Below are 21431 nucleotides of genomic sequence, written 5' to 3'. Positions count from 1 at the left end.
CTAAGCTTTTCTTTTCTTAAAAAAAAAGCTCTTTGAGTTTTGCTGGATAATTTTTGTGCCACTGTTAAGTATTTGATGGCAATTTTTTTCCAATGGGCCTAACGAGGACTAAGGTTTTTCATTGGCTTCTCGTTTTTAAATTTCCGGCGCTTTTCCAGCTTCTGCCTTTTGTCTGTTCCTAAATCGCTTGGTGATGCGAGTTTTTGTCTGTTAGAGGAAAAAAAATCGATATTGGTTGGCGCGTTAGGGGGTAGGTTCAAAGGGTGTACGAATTGCCTGATCGAAAAGAGATTAAAGTGTCGCAGGGATAAACTTTTATTAGGCGTGTCGTCGCGGGTGGTTCGTTTTTTTTCGTTTCTGATCCTTTGTTTGTACGGTTTGCTTTGGGTATGAGCTGCAGGAATGACAAAAATACTGTGACTGTAGCCTGGATGTGGAAGGCAGTCAATGGATTATTGAGTGTTCGTTCCTCCCCGTCTTTTTCTCCAGCAAATTATAATAAAATATCAGAACTGATTTGGTTAGCTAAAAAACTTTATCTGTAAATCAACATAAAGTAACACAGAGATCAAGTTTGCAGAGTTATTAACCCAGGTAATCGTGAGTGTTGTTTGACTTTATTTCAACTCAAACAATTTCATCCTCAATGAGCTCTTAACTTTCCACTTTCAAAGATCTCATACTCAGCTTCATTCGCAGTTAAAAAAAGAAACGGGAGAGTAAAGCGGCTTTTCTTCTCTCTAACGTTTTTCATTCATCGAATTACGCCAGTTTTTTTTACAAAGTACTCCTCTCTTTGTTTCCTATGGGAAATTCATTCACAGTTTTAGTTCTGAAATCCTCATAACTCCGGGCAACTCTCATAATTTAGCGTTAAGTACAATTTTTTGCTAAAATTTCTTGACCATATACTAGTATTACGAATTGTTACATCAATGTTTGCCTGTGTATGTGATAACTGCTAATTGGTGTTTGATTTGTGGGGTTGTGCCAATCGCTAGAAATTCGGGATTCGGCATGTGACATTGAGCCGTTGAGTGCCAAAAGATGAAATGTGTTAATTTAAATGTACAAGTAAAAATACATGTAAATGCTTTCATAAAATTTGCAAAGATTTGAACATACTTTTCGAAGTCACGGAACATTAGTGAAGCGTATTCTTTTTAATTTAAAAAATTATTTAAAAAACATCTTATGCTAAAGGTTGAATATAATTTTGTTTAAATTTTCTTATTTACTTGTAAATAATTAAAACTAAACAATTTTTTTTGCAAAATTTCAGTTGCAAGTAGTACTATCTACGCATGGTCAGCCAAAATTTTAATTGCACAAGTTACTTTTATTACTTATTAGTCAGGGTGTTTTTCCAGTAAAATAAATTACTGAAGATGTAAACTAATTTATTTTTTTTTTAAATCTTGACTGACTGTATGAAGGCAATACTACTTAATATTATAATAAAAAATTGTCTTATTCTTGATCTTTGGCACTATTTTAATGCTAAGTAGTAGTATCAATGCATGGTCAGCCCGAAGTACGAAAGGTATAAATTAATTTTGTAAAAAGTTTCTGTATCTTTTTCCACTCAACTGATTGAATCTCGATATATACTCTTATATAATCACTACTTAAGATCTTTACAATTAACTTTAGGTGGTTTTCAATCATTAATACGAAGAATTTGGCCATATACTTAATGTTGCTCCGATTTATGATTCATCACGATTAAACTTTAAAAATAATAGTTAACAATAAGTAAGAAAGTAGCGTAATCATCTCTAATAAATGACGGTTATTAAATTATAGAAAGAAATAATTAAAAATGATTTAATCAAAACATGAATAAAACATGGATTACAATAATATTTAGAACAAAAAAAAAAATTGCATGTACGCTACTTCGTTCTTCGAAATATTAACGCCCACATAGCTTACATCAGCGGAAAAAAACTATCTAAAACCAAAACGTCCATTTCCACACATACAAGTCCACACTCGGAATCAAGGTGCTTTTAAAAAATGCATCAGCGCTTCGATTTTCCGAGGATACTCGAAAAGCCAACAGAGCACTGGTGCATTTTATCCCACCCCTTTTTCCTCACGATTTTCACGCACAAGCACCGTATCGTCGTCGTTTACGTTTTTATTCCTACACCGGCTGTCAAATCCATTAGTACGACTTTGATATAAAAATAAAAAAAAGGACTTCAGCAACTTGCGATGGTTTTTTTGGAGTGAAAAAATAAAAGAGCGTGAAATAGGAAACGAGAGAGAACATACCAAGCATGTCTTCATTTCCGCATCTACAATCTACTAGCTGAAATTGGTCGCAAGTGCGAGCATACCACGTGACAGTCGAGGCGCGCTTAATCAAGCCGCGCAAGAGCTCAAGTGCGTTTTAATCACGATTTCGTTAAAAAAGAGATGAAAGGAAGGCCTTTACTTTACAGTCCATGCGTATTACGTACTTTTCGGCTAATTGAGCGATGAATGTGCTGTTTAGTTCAAACTTCAAAGATGCAGTTATTTGTATCAAAAGGTGAATTTCTGCATTGCTGATAATTGATATACATTATAGTGTAGCCTGAGATGCCCGGAACAATCCCCACACTTTGTTCATTCATTTTTTGCACACTATTGTCGGCAAGATTATTTCTGACCCTTCGTTTAGGTAATATTTCTATCATTCCGCTATTTATCTTTTGGCAAAATGTAATTTTCCGTTGCTCTGCTTCCAAAAAATCATAATCTCCCAAAATGGAGGTCAGTTATAGAGAGAAAAAATTCCTCCAGGTTTTGGCTTCAACAAAAAATTGAGTCAGCTCAACAGTATGCAAGAAAAAAAATGCTCTCCCTCTTTCGCTTCCTGTAGCACAATTTGCCAGCAATAAAGCTGGAAGAGAAGATCAAGAGCCACAGAAGGAGGGGGAGTGAGCGAGAAATTGCACATTACTTTCCAATTAGCCTGGAGGAAGATTAAAAAAAAAAAAAAAAAAAGGAAAAAGAAACTAGAGAGAGAGAGGAGAAAAAAGTGGTCTCATTCTCTCTCACAACTAGCCGTGCCGGCCGCAAGATTGCAGGGTCAGAGAGGGGGTGGGACGCGTGCATCTCTCTAATCTACAGCTAATTTAAACGCCCAAGCTTCTGGCTGGGCGAGTGTGCTCCTTTGACGCTCTTTGCCCCTGCCTGCAATTCTATGTACTCGTTTGCTCTTCTTTTTTACTTGGAGAGTTCTAGATAGTGTAACTTGCTCTGCAACTTTCTCTTTCTTTTTTTTTTACTTGAGTAGGTTAAAAAGTTAGATAGAAAAGAAAAGATCATAAGAGTGAACCAGAGAAATGTCGAGTCATCTGCGAGATTGAGTAATTAAAAAGTAAGCGCTTACCACGGACATCTACAGAACGACTGAGAAGGGACCAGAAGCGGATCGTTTGCTTAAGCGTTTGTTGTTTGATCTCGTGGGCGTGGAAGGGTTTATCTTGGGGTTTGTTGAAGACGGAGGGTTAAAGGGACAGAGCCACAAGGGGAGGAAATAAAAAGAAGCTGGGCGTCTTTGGCACGTAATATATAGGGAGGTGCGTGAATTTCTTCAAAGAAATTGAAGGAAGAGAGAAAAAATTTCGAGGTGACGCTTTGGGAGGTGAAAAGTGGATAAAGTGGAGAATATGAGAAAGTGGAAGCACAAACAGGCAGTCTGCTCCGAAGTAATGTTTTTGAATTATTTTCGTTATGAATTGCATACTTTGGCAGGACTAAACATATGCTTAAAGCAAATTGAAGGAGAAAAATAGAAACGTACAGATTTTTTTATTGTAAAAATTTTCCAGTATGAGTAGAGATTCGAGAAATTATGATTCCGTTGATATTTACGTACCATTTTTTTTGATCCCACACCCGAGTTAGCCCATATTTACCATCGGTGAATTTTTCTTACTGTTAAAGGAGGTACAGGAAGGGATTAGTGATTGGCGAATAAAATGCTTATGTTTAGCACGTGATCGGATTATCTGCGAATAAAAGTGCGTTGTTTGTTGTTAAGTATGCCAAAGAGGTAGGATTTGTCGACAAACAATGTACGTGGATTTGGCTTCTTGCTTAATTGTGACGATGTCGTTGGATGCTAATTCAAGGAAAGCTTACCTGCACTCTACTGCCTTGCCTCCTTTGCATCGATTATTCAGCCGTTCTGACTAATTAATCGATAAACTCGAGAGCCGTGGCTGAAATCAGCTGCCAAGCAGCTTCTCCAAAGCTTACGAGAGAACAAAGGGAGGAAAGAATTTTTTTTCGTTGAATTCATGTTACGTTAATTTAACGCAAAATTTGTATGCCCCTTTATACTCGTATACGATTGGATGATTTTCTTCTGCGATGGTATTTATGATACAAAAGTATCATGTCTCTAAATATTAATAGATTGAAACTAATTTTTAACTAATCTTAGTAACTTGGTAAATGTAGGTGAAGAAAAATTTGAATAGGTACTGTATTTTATATATTTACCCACCTACTGTACGTACTGTTTGTTCACAGCAAATACATCCAGAAAAATGGGGTGGGATAATTTGTTGTTGACGTAATATTTGCAAAGCTTTTGAAATTTACGGCAGCTCTTAAATACGCGGTGGGGACGGCAAAAATGCTTATTTTATTGCGCTACACTTTATACCTATGTACAGCATCAAAAGCTATTCAAAAGATTCCTCTTTTTCTCCCAGCCCCCCAGACTTTTCGACATAAATATCGAAAGTCGACGGCTCGTGGGAATGGCTTCACACGCGAACTTTCGATCGTTTGGACGCCACGCAGATGCACAGATGCACAGTACGAGTATTTGGCAATGACTCTGCGAGCATTCTTCGATAATGTTGAAAGAAAATGGAGTTACCAGTACTGAGAAAAAAGGACTTCTAATAAAGTTAAACACGTGTAAGATAGGCGATTAATCTAATTATTGTGGTGGTAAGGCCACATGGTGATAAGGAGCTGCACTGACCGTGAGCATAAATGTATTACATTGGGAAAATCTAAAAGGACTTCGAAAATGACGTATAAAATTTCCTACGATGGACAGTTGTGAATCCATCGAGTTATTTACTATACTTATATTTCTACATAAAAATATATTGTTTTAAAATACAGCTTGGTTCTGTCAAACGTGTACTGTCCAAGTGAAATGCGTTAGTTATCTGACGGTTAAAATGTTGGTAAAAAAATGTGATGCATAAGAGATTTGTTAGTACAACAAAATGCGGTTCTAATAAAATACCTTTTGGCTTGAAAGACCTACACGTTTCCTGCCAATTTGTATTCTAAAAATCATTTACATATTTAGGCACTTTTAGAATAAACGTGACATTATATACGGTTCGATGTTCAAAGTTGTTTTATTATCTTGTGCATTAAATAATTTCAATTAAATTTAAAAAATCAATCATCACAAGAAATTTATTGTTTAAAATATTTCTAATTGACCTAAAGACAAAACAAATCAAACATGTTTTTTTTTCTATTTTTTTATGTTACTGCTGATTTACAGCAAAAATAGTTTATTATAGTAACAGCATGAAAAATTAATCAATGAAAGTATATAAACAGTATCCGAAATTTTACTCACAATGAAATCAACAAGAGTTATTAACATTATTCGACAAACGTGTAGTCATTGTATTCATGCATTGAAAAAAAGTAATTAAAAAATTTTGCAGTCCACTTTGCAATGTCACATAGTGCTATGATGATGATGATTAAAATTAATTAAATCCCACTTGAAAAACTAATTTTCATTCTTTAAATCAAGAAGGGAAATTTCGGTACACTGTTCCATCACTCTGCAAGCTATACTGTATGAGATCGTGTGAAAGCCCATGACTCTTTAGTTCTGTAACAACGCGAATTTATCAGACTCTCCATTACAGGTGGGCAAACTGCAGTGTCAGTCATTAAAATGAGGCTTGGCAATCTGCTGAACAGCCACTGGCGTCGACGCGTCCGAAATAACTCCATTATCCGCAGCAGCAGTAGCAGCAGCAACAACAATAGCTCCCAGAAAATTGAGGCGGCGATCGAGCGGCACACGCTCGTCACTCGAAAGCACCTGACGCCCGAACTGCAGCTGCATTTATTGACGAGCGACTGCCCGCTGTACAGGAGCCCAGTCTCTGGCTCGATCGAGTACTTTGAGGAGCCATTCTGGGCTTTTTACTGGCCAGGAGGGCAGGCGATCGCCAGATACGTTTTAGACGAGGGACCACGTCTTTTTCCACGAGGCAACGCGACGATGGTACTCGATTTTGGCGCCGGGTGTGGGGCTGGAGCCATCGCTGCGAAGATCTCCGGGGCTCGGCACGTTCTGGCTAATGATATTGATAAAGGTAAAATGTATTGTTGTACCTCGCAAAGAATTTTTCTCCATCAATCACTCAAATTTACCGTAGGAGATAATATTCGAGTACATTACATGCTTTTATATTTTTTACAAATTTTCTTTAAAAGTTTACAACTATTCTTTTGAAAGTTATAAAAAAACCTTACGAGGGGAGCTCTTTTAAAAAAAACACAAATTTTGTTCACAGTTGTCTGACTATGCGTAGGTGTTACTACTTATCATTGAAATATGTAGTGCATGGCAATGTTAAACTGGTAATAAGAATGAACTAGATTAAATTAAGTAGTCTTATTTTTTCTCAACTTACAAGTAATATTTGTTTTTCCTCATACAAAATTCCTTTGCGTAGTTCAAATACTAAGGAATAATACATGCCAATAGTCAGCCATTATTTGAATGAGCGTTAACTGATTTTGACGGCTAATATTAGGCTTAAAACTCAGTATATGTACCGTTTTTTATTTTTACTACCTAAACAGTTAATTGAGAGCTTGACAATTAATATTAATGCTTATCGTATGTTAGTTTGATGAACCGCATGTATCAAATGACAACAAATTGCAGTAAAAGCAAAAAACCTTACTTTTCTGTCACCATAGATGAAAAATACACGTAAACCTACTTATCAATTTATCCAACTCTATGAAAAGTTTAAGAAACTTTTAGAAATCCTATTAAAGCTCACTAGAGCGGTTTGTCAGCTAGTTTGACGGGCAGGGGGTAAAGAGAAGCGGGATGAAAAAATGGGGCTCAGGAGTGCTAAACATTATATCACGTGAGTTGTAGCTGTTGCGTGTGTATACGGATTCACGCTCGCAAAACTTTCGAGACTATTCTTGTCCATAAAAAGTTTTTAATTCTCCATGCAGAGAGGTTCTGCTACCCTTGATATCTGCTCTTCTGTAATGTTTTTTCTAACTTAAACGCTTCTCTTGCAGTAAACTCATGGACAATTTCTTTCATACGGTCCTAATATGATTTTTCTCCTTCTTTTCTTCAAGATAAACATAATTTTTGCTATAATTTCACTTAATTACTTTAATTTTCTCATTGATATATATTCTTTGTATACAGCTGTACTGTTACGTTCATTCGCTTTAAGCACAATTTTTCTAATTTGAAGGTGAGCTAGGATTACTTTTTTTAATGACAACCTTAGAGGTGTGGTTAAAATATTATTTACGGTAAAAACTGTAATTCATCAAAAGTAAAGTCGATGAGACGATTCCATCTATATTCAATCAAATTATATCGAGCCAAGCCTACTTAATCCTATCGAGTACGTGTGTAATTGTTATTCTACTTTAAAATGAGGGTAGCGATTCTATTACACAAATGCCCAAATTAACAATTATAAAGAGCGGATCACTATTCAATTTGTTCAGTCATGTGTGTGTAGCTACATGATCCCTAGAGTGATGGTTTTATAGCTATCGATTCTCTGTAAATTAATATAATGCTATTATACAGATTTACTAGAGCACCTATAAATTCTATTGTACATTTGCAAAGAATTGGACTTGCGTGAGAGTTCAAAGATTTTAGATGTTATTCCCAGAAAAATGCTAACAATAATTTTCTAATTCGCTATATCCAGGTGATTTTATTATTGTTATCATTATTGTCATTATTATTATTATTATTATTGTTATTATTATTATTATTATTATTATTAAATATACTAACGATAGCTGCACGTGTAGTACTTACATTAATTAAAAATCTATTATTATATCAATTAGGTTTGTTCAATTCAATTTTTTCGGAGATTTAAACAAAATATTGTATAATTTTTATAAAAAACTTTTTTTAGGAATATATGCTTTGCCGAAAAAAGTAATTAACCAATTACAGCCTAAATGTTGAGTATATTCACAAAATTAACATGAAAATAATTGTACAAAGTGTTTTCAAAGAAAAATCACAATTTGAGTTATTTCACTGTTAAATAATAAAAATATTTTAACTTTGTAGTTTCTCAGTAAATTATGATACGAAAATATTCCTTAGTAAGATTGTACCACACCATTATAAAAACTAAATAAGGCTTGTTGCTATTCATTAAAAATAATTGCTATGTATATTTCTGGCTGACTATACGCAGGGGCTACTACTGAATATTACAATAGTACATAACTTGTGAGAACGAACTATCTTTATTGGACTTATCTATCTTTCTCTCTCTCTTTTTTTTTTTTTAAGAAATTAAACTAGTTTATTTGTCATTTCGAATTTTTTTGCGTAGTTTTAACAGTAAGTTGTATTATGTACGTATACTAGTAAATACTCAAATCGTATGGATTAATTATTAATGAAGTGTTACACTTCAGTGCAATAAAAAACTGGAGAAAAAATGCTTTTTTTTAATCAACATATTTTTTTGAAGTCGTGTTACAATTAACCTGATATTTTTATAATATAGGAGATTTTTACTAACAAATAATACAAATTATTGAACCTTAGTTTCTAGATGAATTGCATCATGAAAAATTAACCCAGTTAGATTTAATTATACTTTCAAAAGTTATAAATTAATGAAATTATGTCTGACCATACGTAGGGACTACTACTGAATATTTAAATATCCACAATAATGTCAGAGACATCAATTGTAAGAGTAAAATGAAAATTTTTCTCTATTCGTGAATAAATAAAATTAACTGTCTTCTTATCTTAAATACATTTGCTCTGTATCAGTATTAAGTAGTAGTATCCTTATACGGTCAGACACAGTTCACACATCAAATTTTGTGATTATATAATCTACAATCTACATCAACTTCAGTTATGAAATAATTTTTCAATTGCAGGAAATGTAAGATATCTGTTAAACTAATTGTTCAATATACATGAGCCAATTTATATATGTATAAAAAAAATTAAGTTATATGTTGATAAATTGAAACAATTTTCTTGTTGAAACGCTGCTTACATTTCGTAAATAATTTTCCATTCAATTTATAATTACTGGTCATGTTTCACACTGTAAAACATGTTTGCTGTTTACATACGTTACGCTAATTGCACCGAAACTGCAAAATCATAGTTCGCTCTTGCACGTGCATGTAAAGGTATGGGTATCTGCATACGCACATACGCGGAAAGCATCTGTTGTCCATCAAAAGCCCAGACAGCGAAATGCAAATTTTTCCACTCCACTCTTTGACCACTTCTTTAAAAAATGCCCGCGCACGTGTGTGTGTGTATGTGTGTGTGTGTGTATAAAAACACGTAATAACAAAAAGCCCACTTGTTAATATAAGTGTTAATATATGCGATGGGGTCGGAGAGGGGAACGGTATGAAGCAAGTTGGAAGTCAACTCTTTGTCGAGAGCTGCACTCGAGACGATGTAAAAATAAATGGGTGAACAACAAAGCACGTGCTTTTACCAGCTCTATGCGTATACGAGGAGAATGATTTTACAGGTGGCAGTGCTAGAAAGGCTCTTAAAATTGGCCTACCCCATGTACTCTTCCAACACTCTTGATATTCTTTTTTCTCTCTCCTTTCTCTTATACATAAACTAGACCTCCACTTTAAAGCCACTATTTTGCCACCACATAATGCCTATACGAACTTCACCTTTAATCTATTAAAGCTTTGGTGTGCCTTCGAGAGATTTTTCACTTTGTTTTTGTTCAAAGATCTATTATCACTATCGTTATTATGATTATTATTATTATTAATTCTAAAACTATTAGTACAACTATTTTGTTTATTGTATGTGTAAGTTGCCTTTATATATATAGTCTACACGCGATTTTTTTTTCTCGTAAGCGTGTGAGTACATACTCAACTTCACCCGTTCGCCATACGCTCTTCCAATACATTTTTTTAGAGCTTTTTTAGAGCTTTTTTTGCGCCGGGATAAAAGATACATGGTACGGGTGAACAGCGTATCACACAGCATAGCAGCATATGCGCATCAGAGATTTTCGATCGGTCCAGTAGATATAAAAGCTTTTACAAATAACCCTTTTGCTGCTCTTTCATCTCGCTCATTTAAATGCAGGCAATGCTTTCACGAAACGGTGATTATTCCATAGACATATCACGTGCTCTAGTAGATTATTAGAGTTCTAAGGTAGGCTTTGGGTTTGTACTGACCTACTGACTTAGTGACTTGCTGAAGCGACGAGGAAAAAAGAACATACGTGTGAAAATATGTATATGTGCATATTTTTGCAAATGTATTACCGAGCGATTAATACAATTTTTACGTTGTTGTGTACATAGTTTCTAGTCCTCGGTTAGTTTGTGCATTCAAAATATTGCATCTGCTCGTCTTCTGGGATACATTGTTAGTTTTAATAACTAGTTTTTTTCGTTAAATTTTGAGTATGGAATTCATGGTAAAAGTATTCAAAATACAACTTTGCTTTCAAGAGTGACGCCCTTCTCAAACAACGGACACCGTCAAAAAAAATTATTTCAGTGTTGAAGTATATTATTTTTATGAAAGAGCATATAAAAAATATTACTCTTCATGGGAGCAAATTTTAAAAGTGTAATTTTCAATCAGCTTTTATTTTCACCTAATGGTCTTATTTAAACTGGGGAAGGAGAATATGATTCAACTTAAAAATTAATTTTTTGAAATTTCATTCTCTCGTACTCACAATTATGAATTGTTTCACGCATGATTTACATTAAAAGTTCATCAATTCACTGACAATTTATGACCTACGCGAAAATTGCTACAGACGAGTTGGAAACTCTAAAATTTTCGATAATTATTGTAACGTGGAAGTTTGCAGAATGACTTGAGCTCGTAAAGCTATTTCCTGTAAAAGCCCTTGCTAAATGGGTAATTTAAGTTTATGAAACGAGGTAAACTTCGTAACATGTTACGTCTTAGGGCAGGAGACCTCCTGAGCTGTAGTATCGTGGGAAGTATGTGCACATCGTTATGACCTTACATATTGTACACGAAAGTTACTCAATACGGAACTAAGATAAGTAAGTACTTGAAGATCAAACGTACATCATGTACACTTTTCGTTGCGTCGCTGATTGCCTATTTTGTTTATTTGATGACAATGTACACGTTTCCTAAGATATAGTAGAATTACATGAGGAAGAGAGCCGAATAGGCATCAAATATATTTCTTACTGAATAAATACTTTACATGGTGACTTTGTAAAGTTTTTAAAACTGTCTCCCCACTTTGAAATCGTGGTATTACTTGATTTTATCTCAATAACTTTTGATGTCATACTGACCTTTGTGTTAGTAATGCCTACGAGCTGATTATTTTTGTCCTTACAGCCACGCTTTCTTAGCCTAAACCTCTTTTTAGAGTTTCGAGTAAGTTGATTGGTATGAAAGAAGAATTTACACACGCCATTTAAGTATATTTCTGGTTAAATATTAATCTCACAAAAATTATCTTTGTACATTTTTTGGCCGTTTTCTATGAAATTACATCGAAAATTCCAGCATATTCTATCCTTAACATGGTGCTTTATCAGGACTTCCAGTAATAAAGTTTAGGAGGGAGGGGTTGTACAATGAAAGAAAATTGCATTCCACGTACACAAAAAAAAATGCTTTATGTCGTGAAAGTTAATTAAAACTTGAAAGAAATGAAGCAGCAGGTAGTACTCGACGGACGTTTCTTTTGTCTGTAAAATACAGGGTCCCTTTTAGTCGATTTCTCCGCAGTTACCGAATCACCCTCTGTTAGTATATTTACGTACAACTTACGGCTTCATGATAATTTTCTCCTTCGGTGTATAGATACAATGATCTGTTTCCACCAAGATAAGCGAAAGGTTAAGTTTTCAAAGAGAAAAGTTAGTTTAATCAAATATCTTGGTATGTTTTCTTCTCTCTTTTGTTTCATACCCTGAGTGCAGACATTATCACAACTATATTTTGTAACAAGTCGCTCTAAAAGGAGCTGAAAGAATGTTTACTTATTTAATTAATTAATTGATTTTTTAATTAACTGTTGAAAAGCAAAGTCGCTCCTAAGCTGTTGGTACCGTTGCAAAGGGTCTTTTCCACGTAGCTGTCTCCTACGGGTGCTGGAGCGAAAGATTGAGAAACTTGTGAAATAAAATAGTTGATGAAATAAGTTGTGCAAACAAACAATGGCATTCTTTCCCTACCAACTCGCGAGTTGATAAAAGCGAGTGGAACAGTAGCGAAATTTTCGCAAGTCTTTTCTTTTCGCGGCAGTGGCGCGTTTGTCCAAGTTGGCTCCAGCTGCATCGGAAACTCGAGTTCAAGCGTGAAATGAGACTTTCCTATTTTTCTCCGTAGCTTTACATTTTGCATTGCCACCGTAGGACCTGTAGGTATTTACGAGGACCATCGCGCGAAGTAAAAGCACTTTGGGCACGAGTATATACATGTATTTCCAGTTTGAAAACTACCAACGATATCGATCCTTCGGGTATTCACGTAGTCGAGTAATCAAGCCGATTCGGGATCGGTTGGAAAAACTTTGCCATTAGCAGGTTGGGGCAGGAAGTGCCAAAAATTCCAACAAACTTTAAAGAGAAAATAAAGAAAAGGAAGCCTCCAAAAAGAGGCACACCTGCGGGGCGGGTCAAGAAGGAAGACGAGAAATAAATTACGAAAAGTGGAGTATCGGGAGAGGAGATAGTGCTAATGGGGCCATTTTCTTAAGTACCCGTGAAAGTCCGAAGAAAGAAAAACGTCTCATCTGAGAGCGGCGACGTCGAGGGGATGATAGGGAGGGTCCGTGACTGCACGTGCGGGTGTAGGTATGTATGTGGTGTAAATGAGTGGATGGAGGGGGCGTGCAAACAGAAGAAAACTTTGATTGCAATTCATTTCCACGTTACAATGTCCTTCCTATGTATTTATACCTTGTGTAACAGAGAAAGGAAAGTATTTAGTCCCAGAGTATAGAGAGTGAGAGGCGTTTGGTTATCCCTCCCTAGGAATAAGACGTTTGGTAAGTAAAAACGAGATTTATTCGATTATGAATGAAAAAGAGAGAAGAGACAATTCGGGTATTATACTGTGGCGACTCTAAAGTGGTATGTTTGGGGGGGGGGAGGAAGATCTCTTAGTCACTGGGCGCAGAAGTTATATCTATTTGAAAGGTAGTCAGGATTGAAGTTGCAAGGATTCTTAATTAATTTGGGGATTTTGGAGCACCACTGATGTTTGGGATCTGATAGTACAGGCACACAATGACTAATGTAATAAAAAAAAAAGTTGTGGCTTGAAAACTTTTAACGTTTGACTGTGGCCTTAAGGGAAACGTGTCCTATTTTTATTTAAAATTTAGCAACTACAACAGTATTTTGATAAGGTTTTTTTTTTAATTAAGTGCTACGGAGTAAAAAACCGTATTTTTCTAAAAATGGCAGTACATCATTTTTAAATTATCCATAGGGATGATGAATTGTCACTTTGTCCATACCAATAGCCATCCCTGTTAAATATAAAATCGGGGACAGCCGTATGCAAATAAATAAATTGAAAAGTTATTAACTTGTAAAAGCAGATTCAAAAGCTGATTTAGGTGATCGATTAGAGGGAGCATAGTAGTACACAGAGGTAAAAAAAAAAAAAAAAAAAATACACTGCAGTCCAGAACTTCTATTCAGTGAGCTTTTAATTAACACACTCAATGTATTTCGACTCTGCGTGCAAATTAGTTTTATAAAGCTCTGCTCCATCGCTTTTTTACAGAATCTGGATTATTCGGTAAGTCAACGGCTAAATTATAACTTCAAGAAGTAATCATCGCGTTGAAAGGTAGTTTTTCTTAAATATAATGGTATTGAAGAGCAAAATAACTCCAAACAAAATTCCATTCGACCGTATTCACTGATTACCCATTAGCGGTAACGTTTGAGGGTTTGAATGATAATGAAAACAGAACGAAAAGAAGATAAAAGGTATTTTTCTTGAGTGAAATTTTTTTTTTTTCAGTTAGTAAATAAGTTGATGGTACATTATTTAATGGAAAAGTCAATTGGTGGAAATTGAAGCGAAACGAGTTGAGGTGAAAGGCTCCAGGGCGTAGCGGTATTGTATTACCAGGGGACGTGGAGAAAGCAAAGCCGATGAGAAATAGGGGAAGGACTCGCGAACTATACGCGTGCAAATTTAAGTTGGGACAAAGGAGGCTTGTACCAGCTGGTGGGGCGACTGATGAAAGTTTAATCACATCGAGCTTAAATTTTATCAGAGGATCATGGTATTACATGAAATATAGGGGCGTGTCGACTTTTTTTTTTTTTTTTTTTTTTTTTACCGAATTGATGAAAAGATTTTTTCCGTGTCAACTGAAATTCGAACGAAAAAACTTTGGGAATACTGTTTATTGGAGTTCTTCGGAGGGATAAACGCGTTTGCTACATTACGAGAAGTTACTGGGGTGAAAAAAATTCTATCTCAGCTTTGTTTTCTAAAAAGGTAATACTATCTCCAGTTTGAATGCAAAAAAGTAACTCCTCAATTTTCCATACCAATACTAATACGGGTAGTATTTTAAAGTGAAGTTCTTGAATTTAATTTAATGCTCGATTTGGAAAATGCTATTAATTTACACGTCAATACGTACGGATTATATCAACATTCAAGGCTTGTTACGCAAGGGTATTCAGAACATTTTAATCCGTGGCTCCACCATCCATTTTATGAATTGGATATTTTTTCACAGAGATACGAAAGATTTGCAAAAAAAAAAAAAAAAATAAATAAATAAATAAATAAATAAAAAATAAAACAATTAAAATAAATGTATTCAACGAAACTTGACGCTTCGAAAACAAATGCGCTCGTTATCCCGTTGATCCGTGAAGCTGTTTTTCCCAATCAGCGCTTCATTATATCTCTTGGATAACGAATTACCTCGAACGGACAGCAAGGGCATTTATGAAAAATAAACAAGTTGGCTCGTCGAATATCTCTCATTAAAAGTGAAGAATATGCATACGATGTGGTTCACTCTCGTCCTCAGAACATATCGCACTGGTAGAGATTGAATGTTTAATATCTGTCCTTGCTCATAGTTTCCTTAGTTATACACTGAGAACGTAACTTTGGAGTTTCGCTGCAAGAGGGAGACAGAGATATATTCGAAGGATATTTTGATTCTCTCGCGTATAGGCGTGTGTCTACACACACACATGAGCTGCCAGTTGAATAAATCGAATTAGAAATTTATGCGTAGCTGTACGGTTGCCGTAACTCCTTGGTCGATGTATGTTTTCAAACGTTAGCTTGAATTCGCTAGGGTATATATAATCAAGACTGAATAGTATCGTATTCATGATGAATAATAAGGATCAAAGAGATTATAATTTTGTATCCCGTTGGAAATGCAGTAATGCAATTAATTCATTGAAATACAAGTTAATATGCATCGAAATTTAATTACAAAGCCCTTTACTCCCTCAAATTCATATTGTTTTCAATCATCATTTGCTCTTCAGCTGTAACAAATTGAAGCTGCCACATTAAATTGTAACTGTACAAAAATAAAGCAAAATGAATCAATTTTAATGGAAATTCGGCAGAACTCATTAGATACTACGCAAATGATTCGTAAAATACTAAAAAATTATTCAATCATAAGGTACCTGTGGAAAAATATTGTTTCAAAAGCCAGTAATTAAACTTTCTCTCTTACAACATGGCAAAAGTGTCTACAAATCACATCGAAGCTACTCACTTCGCGATGACGAATTTTCAATCCAAGAATTAACTCTATGTAACAAAAGAAGAAAGAAAAAGGATAAAGCTATTGGTACACGATAAAAACCACCCGCATGTTGAAACTCGCACGAATGGTAGATCCTTTTGTGGCGTGAAATTGAATGAAAGCAATGAGCGAGGGAGTGCGACTCGAAATGACATGTACAGCGCGAGCGAAAGGGTTGATCCACGCGAGTAAGCCCCAACTGGAATGCGTACACGCCGTGGGTGCCCCGATTGATTCGATAAAGCCAGGAAGACGCTCCAATGATCTTGGAGAACTTCTCTACGTGATGGGCTGTGACTGCCAGGCGTTCTTGAAATAGCGCCACGTGAATTTTCGACCTGAGAGCTGTGTGCACCCTATCATTTGATGGTCGGCTCGTATAGACGTTTGAGGCATTGAAAGCGCTACTTATGAAAATCTCAATTATCAGTTTAGAAAAAAACTTGTTATGTCAGCTCCTGTTGATCCTTACAAGTTTCTGGAAAATTTTAAGCTTGTAACCGTATGTTTTGAATTGTGAAAATTTATACGTAAGCACTTGTCATGAAAAAAAAAAAAGTTTATCTCTTTAAGGAGGCTCCATCGCCTACTGCGGTAGTCAAATCAGTGACGATCGATGCGATGTCACTAGACGAAAGCTTCCTTGTATGCTAGTAGTATGTTGGTAATGAAGTTTGTTTTATTTTCAACTGAATTCACCTGATATTATATATAGTATACTATACATTTCTACAGTCAGCTGTCGAATAATCTAATATTAACGATTGCCGTAATTTACTGCGTTATTACGCAAAAAACAAATTTATTTGAAAAATCATTTTAAAAGTTTTCATGTAATTTTACAAATTCAAATTTTTTTTATTGCGCGCGCTCCCTAGACCAATATAGCTGGCAGTGTTTGTCACTGCTCTCACAGAACGTAACTGCAAACCAAAATAGTATTTTAGCTATTTTATCAATTTTTTCATCGCCAACGCCTATAAAGTCACCCAATTTCTTAAAGATGAGAATGTCAGGGTTACGGTACGTATATTTTTTTTTCTTGTACATTTTATTTTAGTAGTTTAATTGATCGTCAAAAGTTTGCTTCAGGCTTTCGGCCATAAGAGGCTGTGTTAAGCGAGCTTGAAAAGTGTAGACTTTGAATTAAATTATCTCTGGATTTTGATCGCCAACCCATAAAAATAAGGATACCATTGGATTAAGCACGATCTGAGCTCTAATAATATATCATTCAAAGTTCTTGTGCATTCTGTGATGGAGCCTCCTTTTAAAATGTTAACTGTAGTGGTACAAAGTATATCTGAAATATTTATTAAAATTTTTCGATGACGAAACAAACGCGATGGTTCCTTTGATCCATTCATTGGAGCTGGTAAAAATTTTGTCGAACACATACACATCCCGAAAATAAATTGCCAGTTCGTTTATTTTCTGGATTAAAAAAAAATCTCGAAAGATCAAACGCGAGCACGAGTCGTTAAATAAATGTGTCGAACTTTAATCTTCACTTTTTGTTTGGTAGAAAAAAATCCACGGATTGAAAAAAAAAAAAAAAAAAAAATTAGAAACGGATTCATCGAAAAAATATCTAACGGATTCCAACCACGAAATTCCGTGGTGTAGTAGCTCAATCGCACGCACGAAGCTGTATAAATGGAAATTGAGATAGGCCGCAACCCGAGTATGCATACTTCCTGGAGATGAATCTTTTCTTCCCCTGCAAGCACGCGTGCGCTCGTGTATATGATCGCTTGTGTACACGCATGAGGGAGTCGAATGAAAAAGTAAAAGATGTATGACGCTCCGACCGAAATTTTTTCCCTCATTCCATGTACCGTTGTTTTAATAACGTTTTGCACCTTGTTTGAGCGAAGCTGCATATAACGTAAAATAACTCAACAGATTGAAGCAGCGGTGGCACACGTGTCGTGCAATCACGCGTGCGTCGTTAAAATTTTTCATCGAATTTTGTGGGTGTTGGATTTTTCGTATTACACGCAATTTCGCTCACGTTTACATTGGAAGGTGTAATAACAACGTCACGTGGTTTCGTTATAACGATTATTCATCATCGTGACTTTCGATCATTGAACTAATATGTTATATTTCATCTTTGTACACGAAGCTACGGGAAAAATTTCTGATAATGCAATCAACTGAATATTGAGCATCCAAAGATTCTTCCAAACTATGTTTGCACGCATGACGACAGCCCTCTTCAATCAAAGGACCCGTTATAATTGTCCCTGATGGCACTTTTCACTCAACAGCCAACCGAGTCATAAATCCACCCATACGCCACTTATGTGCACGCACTCCTCCCACACGTGTTTACCGATGCCTTTGTACCCGTGCAAAGATACTGGTGCACCAACAATACACAGCTTCCCTTTCTACTGGCTTCCGTGCACACACACACACACACACACCCACACACGTATATGAGCATTCACTCGAGCGTGTACATATTTCAAAGGCCCGGCCTCTTGTAAACTGCTCCAGCATACAAATAAGCTCTGCCTGTGTGTATGCTGTCGGCTACATCCATACCGTGTAATATTGCCTTGATACTTGGTATGTTACTGAAACGGATGCTGTTGCCTTGTGGGTACTTGACTTGGTCGCTTCGCCACTTTGTGCGTCGTATATATGCGTCACGTTGGTGGTCGAGCCTCTTTGCGCATACCTAATAGCGTCTACAGAACATCTCCGAGACATTAGTGCTTGTGTGCACGTGGGCCCGTGTGGCGGCACTTATTTGATCGGTATTATCTACTTATACGCGCACTGTAAACAAAATATAGTGTGTTAAAATACACGTTTAAAGCGCGTAGGCGAATTTTTTTTTTTTTTTTTTCTCAACGATCGACACAAGAAGGCTTTAGAGAGTAAAACATTTATGTCAAAGATTTTACACACTTACAAGCGTGTAAAAGATGCGACAGTCAAGTTTTTTCACTCTACAGTCTTCATGTATTTGTTTTTCCCTTTCAAAAGTGTCCAGTTTCAGTGGAACTCGTTAACCACTTGGTGCACCGTAGATTTGTTTATCCTTCAAATTCTTATCAACAGAACTGCAACGCATTTCATATAAAAACAAAAATTTCAAGTACTCACTTTAATCGTGTACTCGATAACACACTTGAATTAACAGTACATAGCCGAAAGCTAAAAGATGACGTCTGGGTGCGACGCATCGCTGCAGATACGCGAGAGTAAGTATACCTACATCCTGACTCGTGACGTGACAACTTGGAGGGAGAAGACGGACGGGGGTGGCACCTTGGTTGATCGGGTCGGTAATTACCAGTATTATCTGTACTTCTGGATAAGTAATGAACTGTGTGGTGTGATTTAACGGGATGATCGTGCGAAATTTAGGTTTTTCAGGACATCCACGATATCATGGACGAGTAAATATTTATTCACGTTTGAAATCCTTGTAACTCGATGAATGAAAACTCGATTGATGGGTATTAACGCGAATTAGCAAGGTTTATCATTGACGTATAGTATACTTTGGTGAAGCTTATAATGAAATGATATTTTATCATTCGTCTACTCGACAAAAACACCCGCTGCGAGTGTACGAAATGATTATCTCATCAACTTTTGCACAGCCCCGCCGTTCGTTTGACATCGTAATTTCGATGAATTCAATTTAAACCATACATCTCTTTGTACTCATCACGGGACTGATAATTACTTTTGGGATTTAAAACCTGTCGATAGGTGTTTTACTTTCAATAATTACGCATATACTTGAAATATTTAATCCTGTACAGTTTACGTCCAACTTTTCGCCTTGTTTTTTCGTTATCTTACAGGTTGCATAAGACCTCGTGATTGATTAGTTGATGATCACAACATAACAGGCTTGTTGCTGAGAAAATCAATTGAGATTTTTCATGTTGAAATACCATAAATTTTCAACAACTGCAAATAAATATTCATTTCGTGATTGTGTACTTGCTATGCGAACAATTTATTACTTTTAATACGCTATGGTTGCTAGTCTCTTGCTCCATTGCTATGTAAAATTGACGCTGAACCCCCGTCGTCCCCTTCCATATTCAATTGGATCAGTACTCAAAGATTTTTCACGTACTTTCAGTGGCATGCGTGGCAGTGCTGAAGAACGCACGTCTCAACGGCGTGGAGGTCCAGGCAAGCTCGACCGACCTGCTCGCGAGCCTCCAGCCAAACAGCGAGCCCCACTTCGACATCATCCTCGTTGGCGATCTGCTCTACGACGAGGTCATCTCCACGAGGCTCGAGGCGTGGCTTGAGCATCACTGCGCTCGAGGCGCGCAGATCTACTTGGGGGATCCGGGCAGGCACGGTCTAACGGTGGGTTTGCGCCGCAAGCTCGAGCACCTGCGCACCTATCAACTTCCCGAGAACGTGCGCTTGGAGAATCATGGCTACGGGGAGACTGGGGTTTGGAGGTTTTCGGGAGGACGCTGATTGTGTGGACAATGGTTTTTTCAAGGGGATTTCGGATTGAAAGTTTGGCAATTTGCTTCGAAACGCAATGGCCTCTGTCGAGTATTTAAACGTATACTATATCATTTTATACAGATTAATTTTTTTTTTTTTTTTTTTTTTTTTATTATGGAAATAAAATTTCAGTTTACTTGAACTACAAAAAAAAAAAAAAAAAATTAATACGCTTTTTACACTGACCCTGTAGTTTTGAAATACGTCACTTTTGCGTACGAACGAGTGGATGGTACAAATACTGTCAAAACTACGTTATTACGTATAGGTATAAGTACCAACTTAGTTCCCAGTATTTATATACGGACTCACGCGAGCGAATAGCCACAGCGAAATGGATAAATTGTTGCGATTCGGAGACAAAGAGGGAGGAGGGCGTGAGGCTGCTGCACCTGAGAAACACATTAGCATGTGAATCCCTTTCGTAAATCATCGTGACTTGGATTTTAATTTGGTTTGACTTTGAATTCTAAACGAAACGGCGCGTATAATAACGCTCCTTTGATTATTTTAGCCGAGCAAAATTGAAACAGTACACACACATACGCGCTTCCCCCTCTTTCTCACCTCTATGCCGTGCAGTCCGCGCCCCCAGCGAACTTTCAGTAGTCATTTCCAACTATTGCGTATGTTATCACAAGTTAAATGCAGATTTCGTGCTTAAATTCAAATTTAGGGCGGGTATACATGTATTCCTGGACACAGAGAGCACTACTACGGGCGACCAACGCGAAACGAGAAACTAAAGAATATCATCCGTAATTCGGTGGTATTATGGTTAACTCGAATTCACACGAATCGATGGACGGTGCTGTGGCTGTAGTGTCCTTACACAATTATATT

The 21431-nt window shown here is 36.3% G+C and overlaps 2 protein-coding genes across 2 annotated transcripts in view; one reads left to right on the top strand and one right to left on the bottom strand.

Moving 5' to 3' along the window:
• LOC149373718 (electron transfer flavoprotein beta subunit lysine methyltransferase-like) overlaps nucleotides 1–20555 on the top strand; it is a 70065-nt gene extending 49510 nt beyond the window's left edge. Inside the window, exons 2-3 of the mRNA XM_089595887.1 lie at nucleotides 5919–6374; nucleotides 20203–20555. Of these exons, the coding sequence (XP_089452013.1) occupies nucleotides 5948–6374; nucleotides 20203–20555 (780 nt within the window). The 5' untranslated portion in view covers nucleotides 5919–5947. The remainder of the gene's footprint in view (nucleotides 1–5918; nucleotides 6375–20202) is intronic.
• The window catches only part of LOC106637063 (uncharacterized), an 80427-nt gene that overhangs the window by 45710 nt on the left and 13286 nt on the right, over nucleotides 1–21431 (bottom strand). The window lies entirely within an intron of this gene.

This window comes from Copidosoma floridanum, unplaced genomic scaffold (assembly GCF_036245765.1).
Source record: "Copidosoma floridanum isolate Cflo_tuat_1 unplaced genomic scaffold, Cflo_Japanese_pri ptg000029l, whole genome shotgun sequence".
Lineage (NCBI taxonomy): Eukaryota > Metazoa > Arthropoda > Insecta > Hymenoptera > Encyrtidae > Copidosoma > Copidosoma floridanum.
Note: the sequence above shows the minus strand (reverse complement) of the source record. Positions and strands in the feature narration are given on the sequence as shown.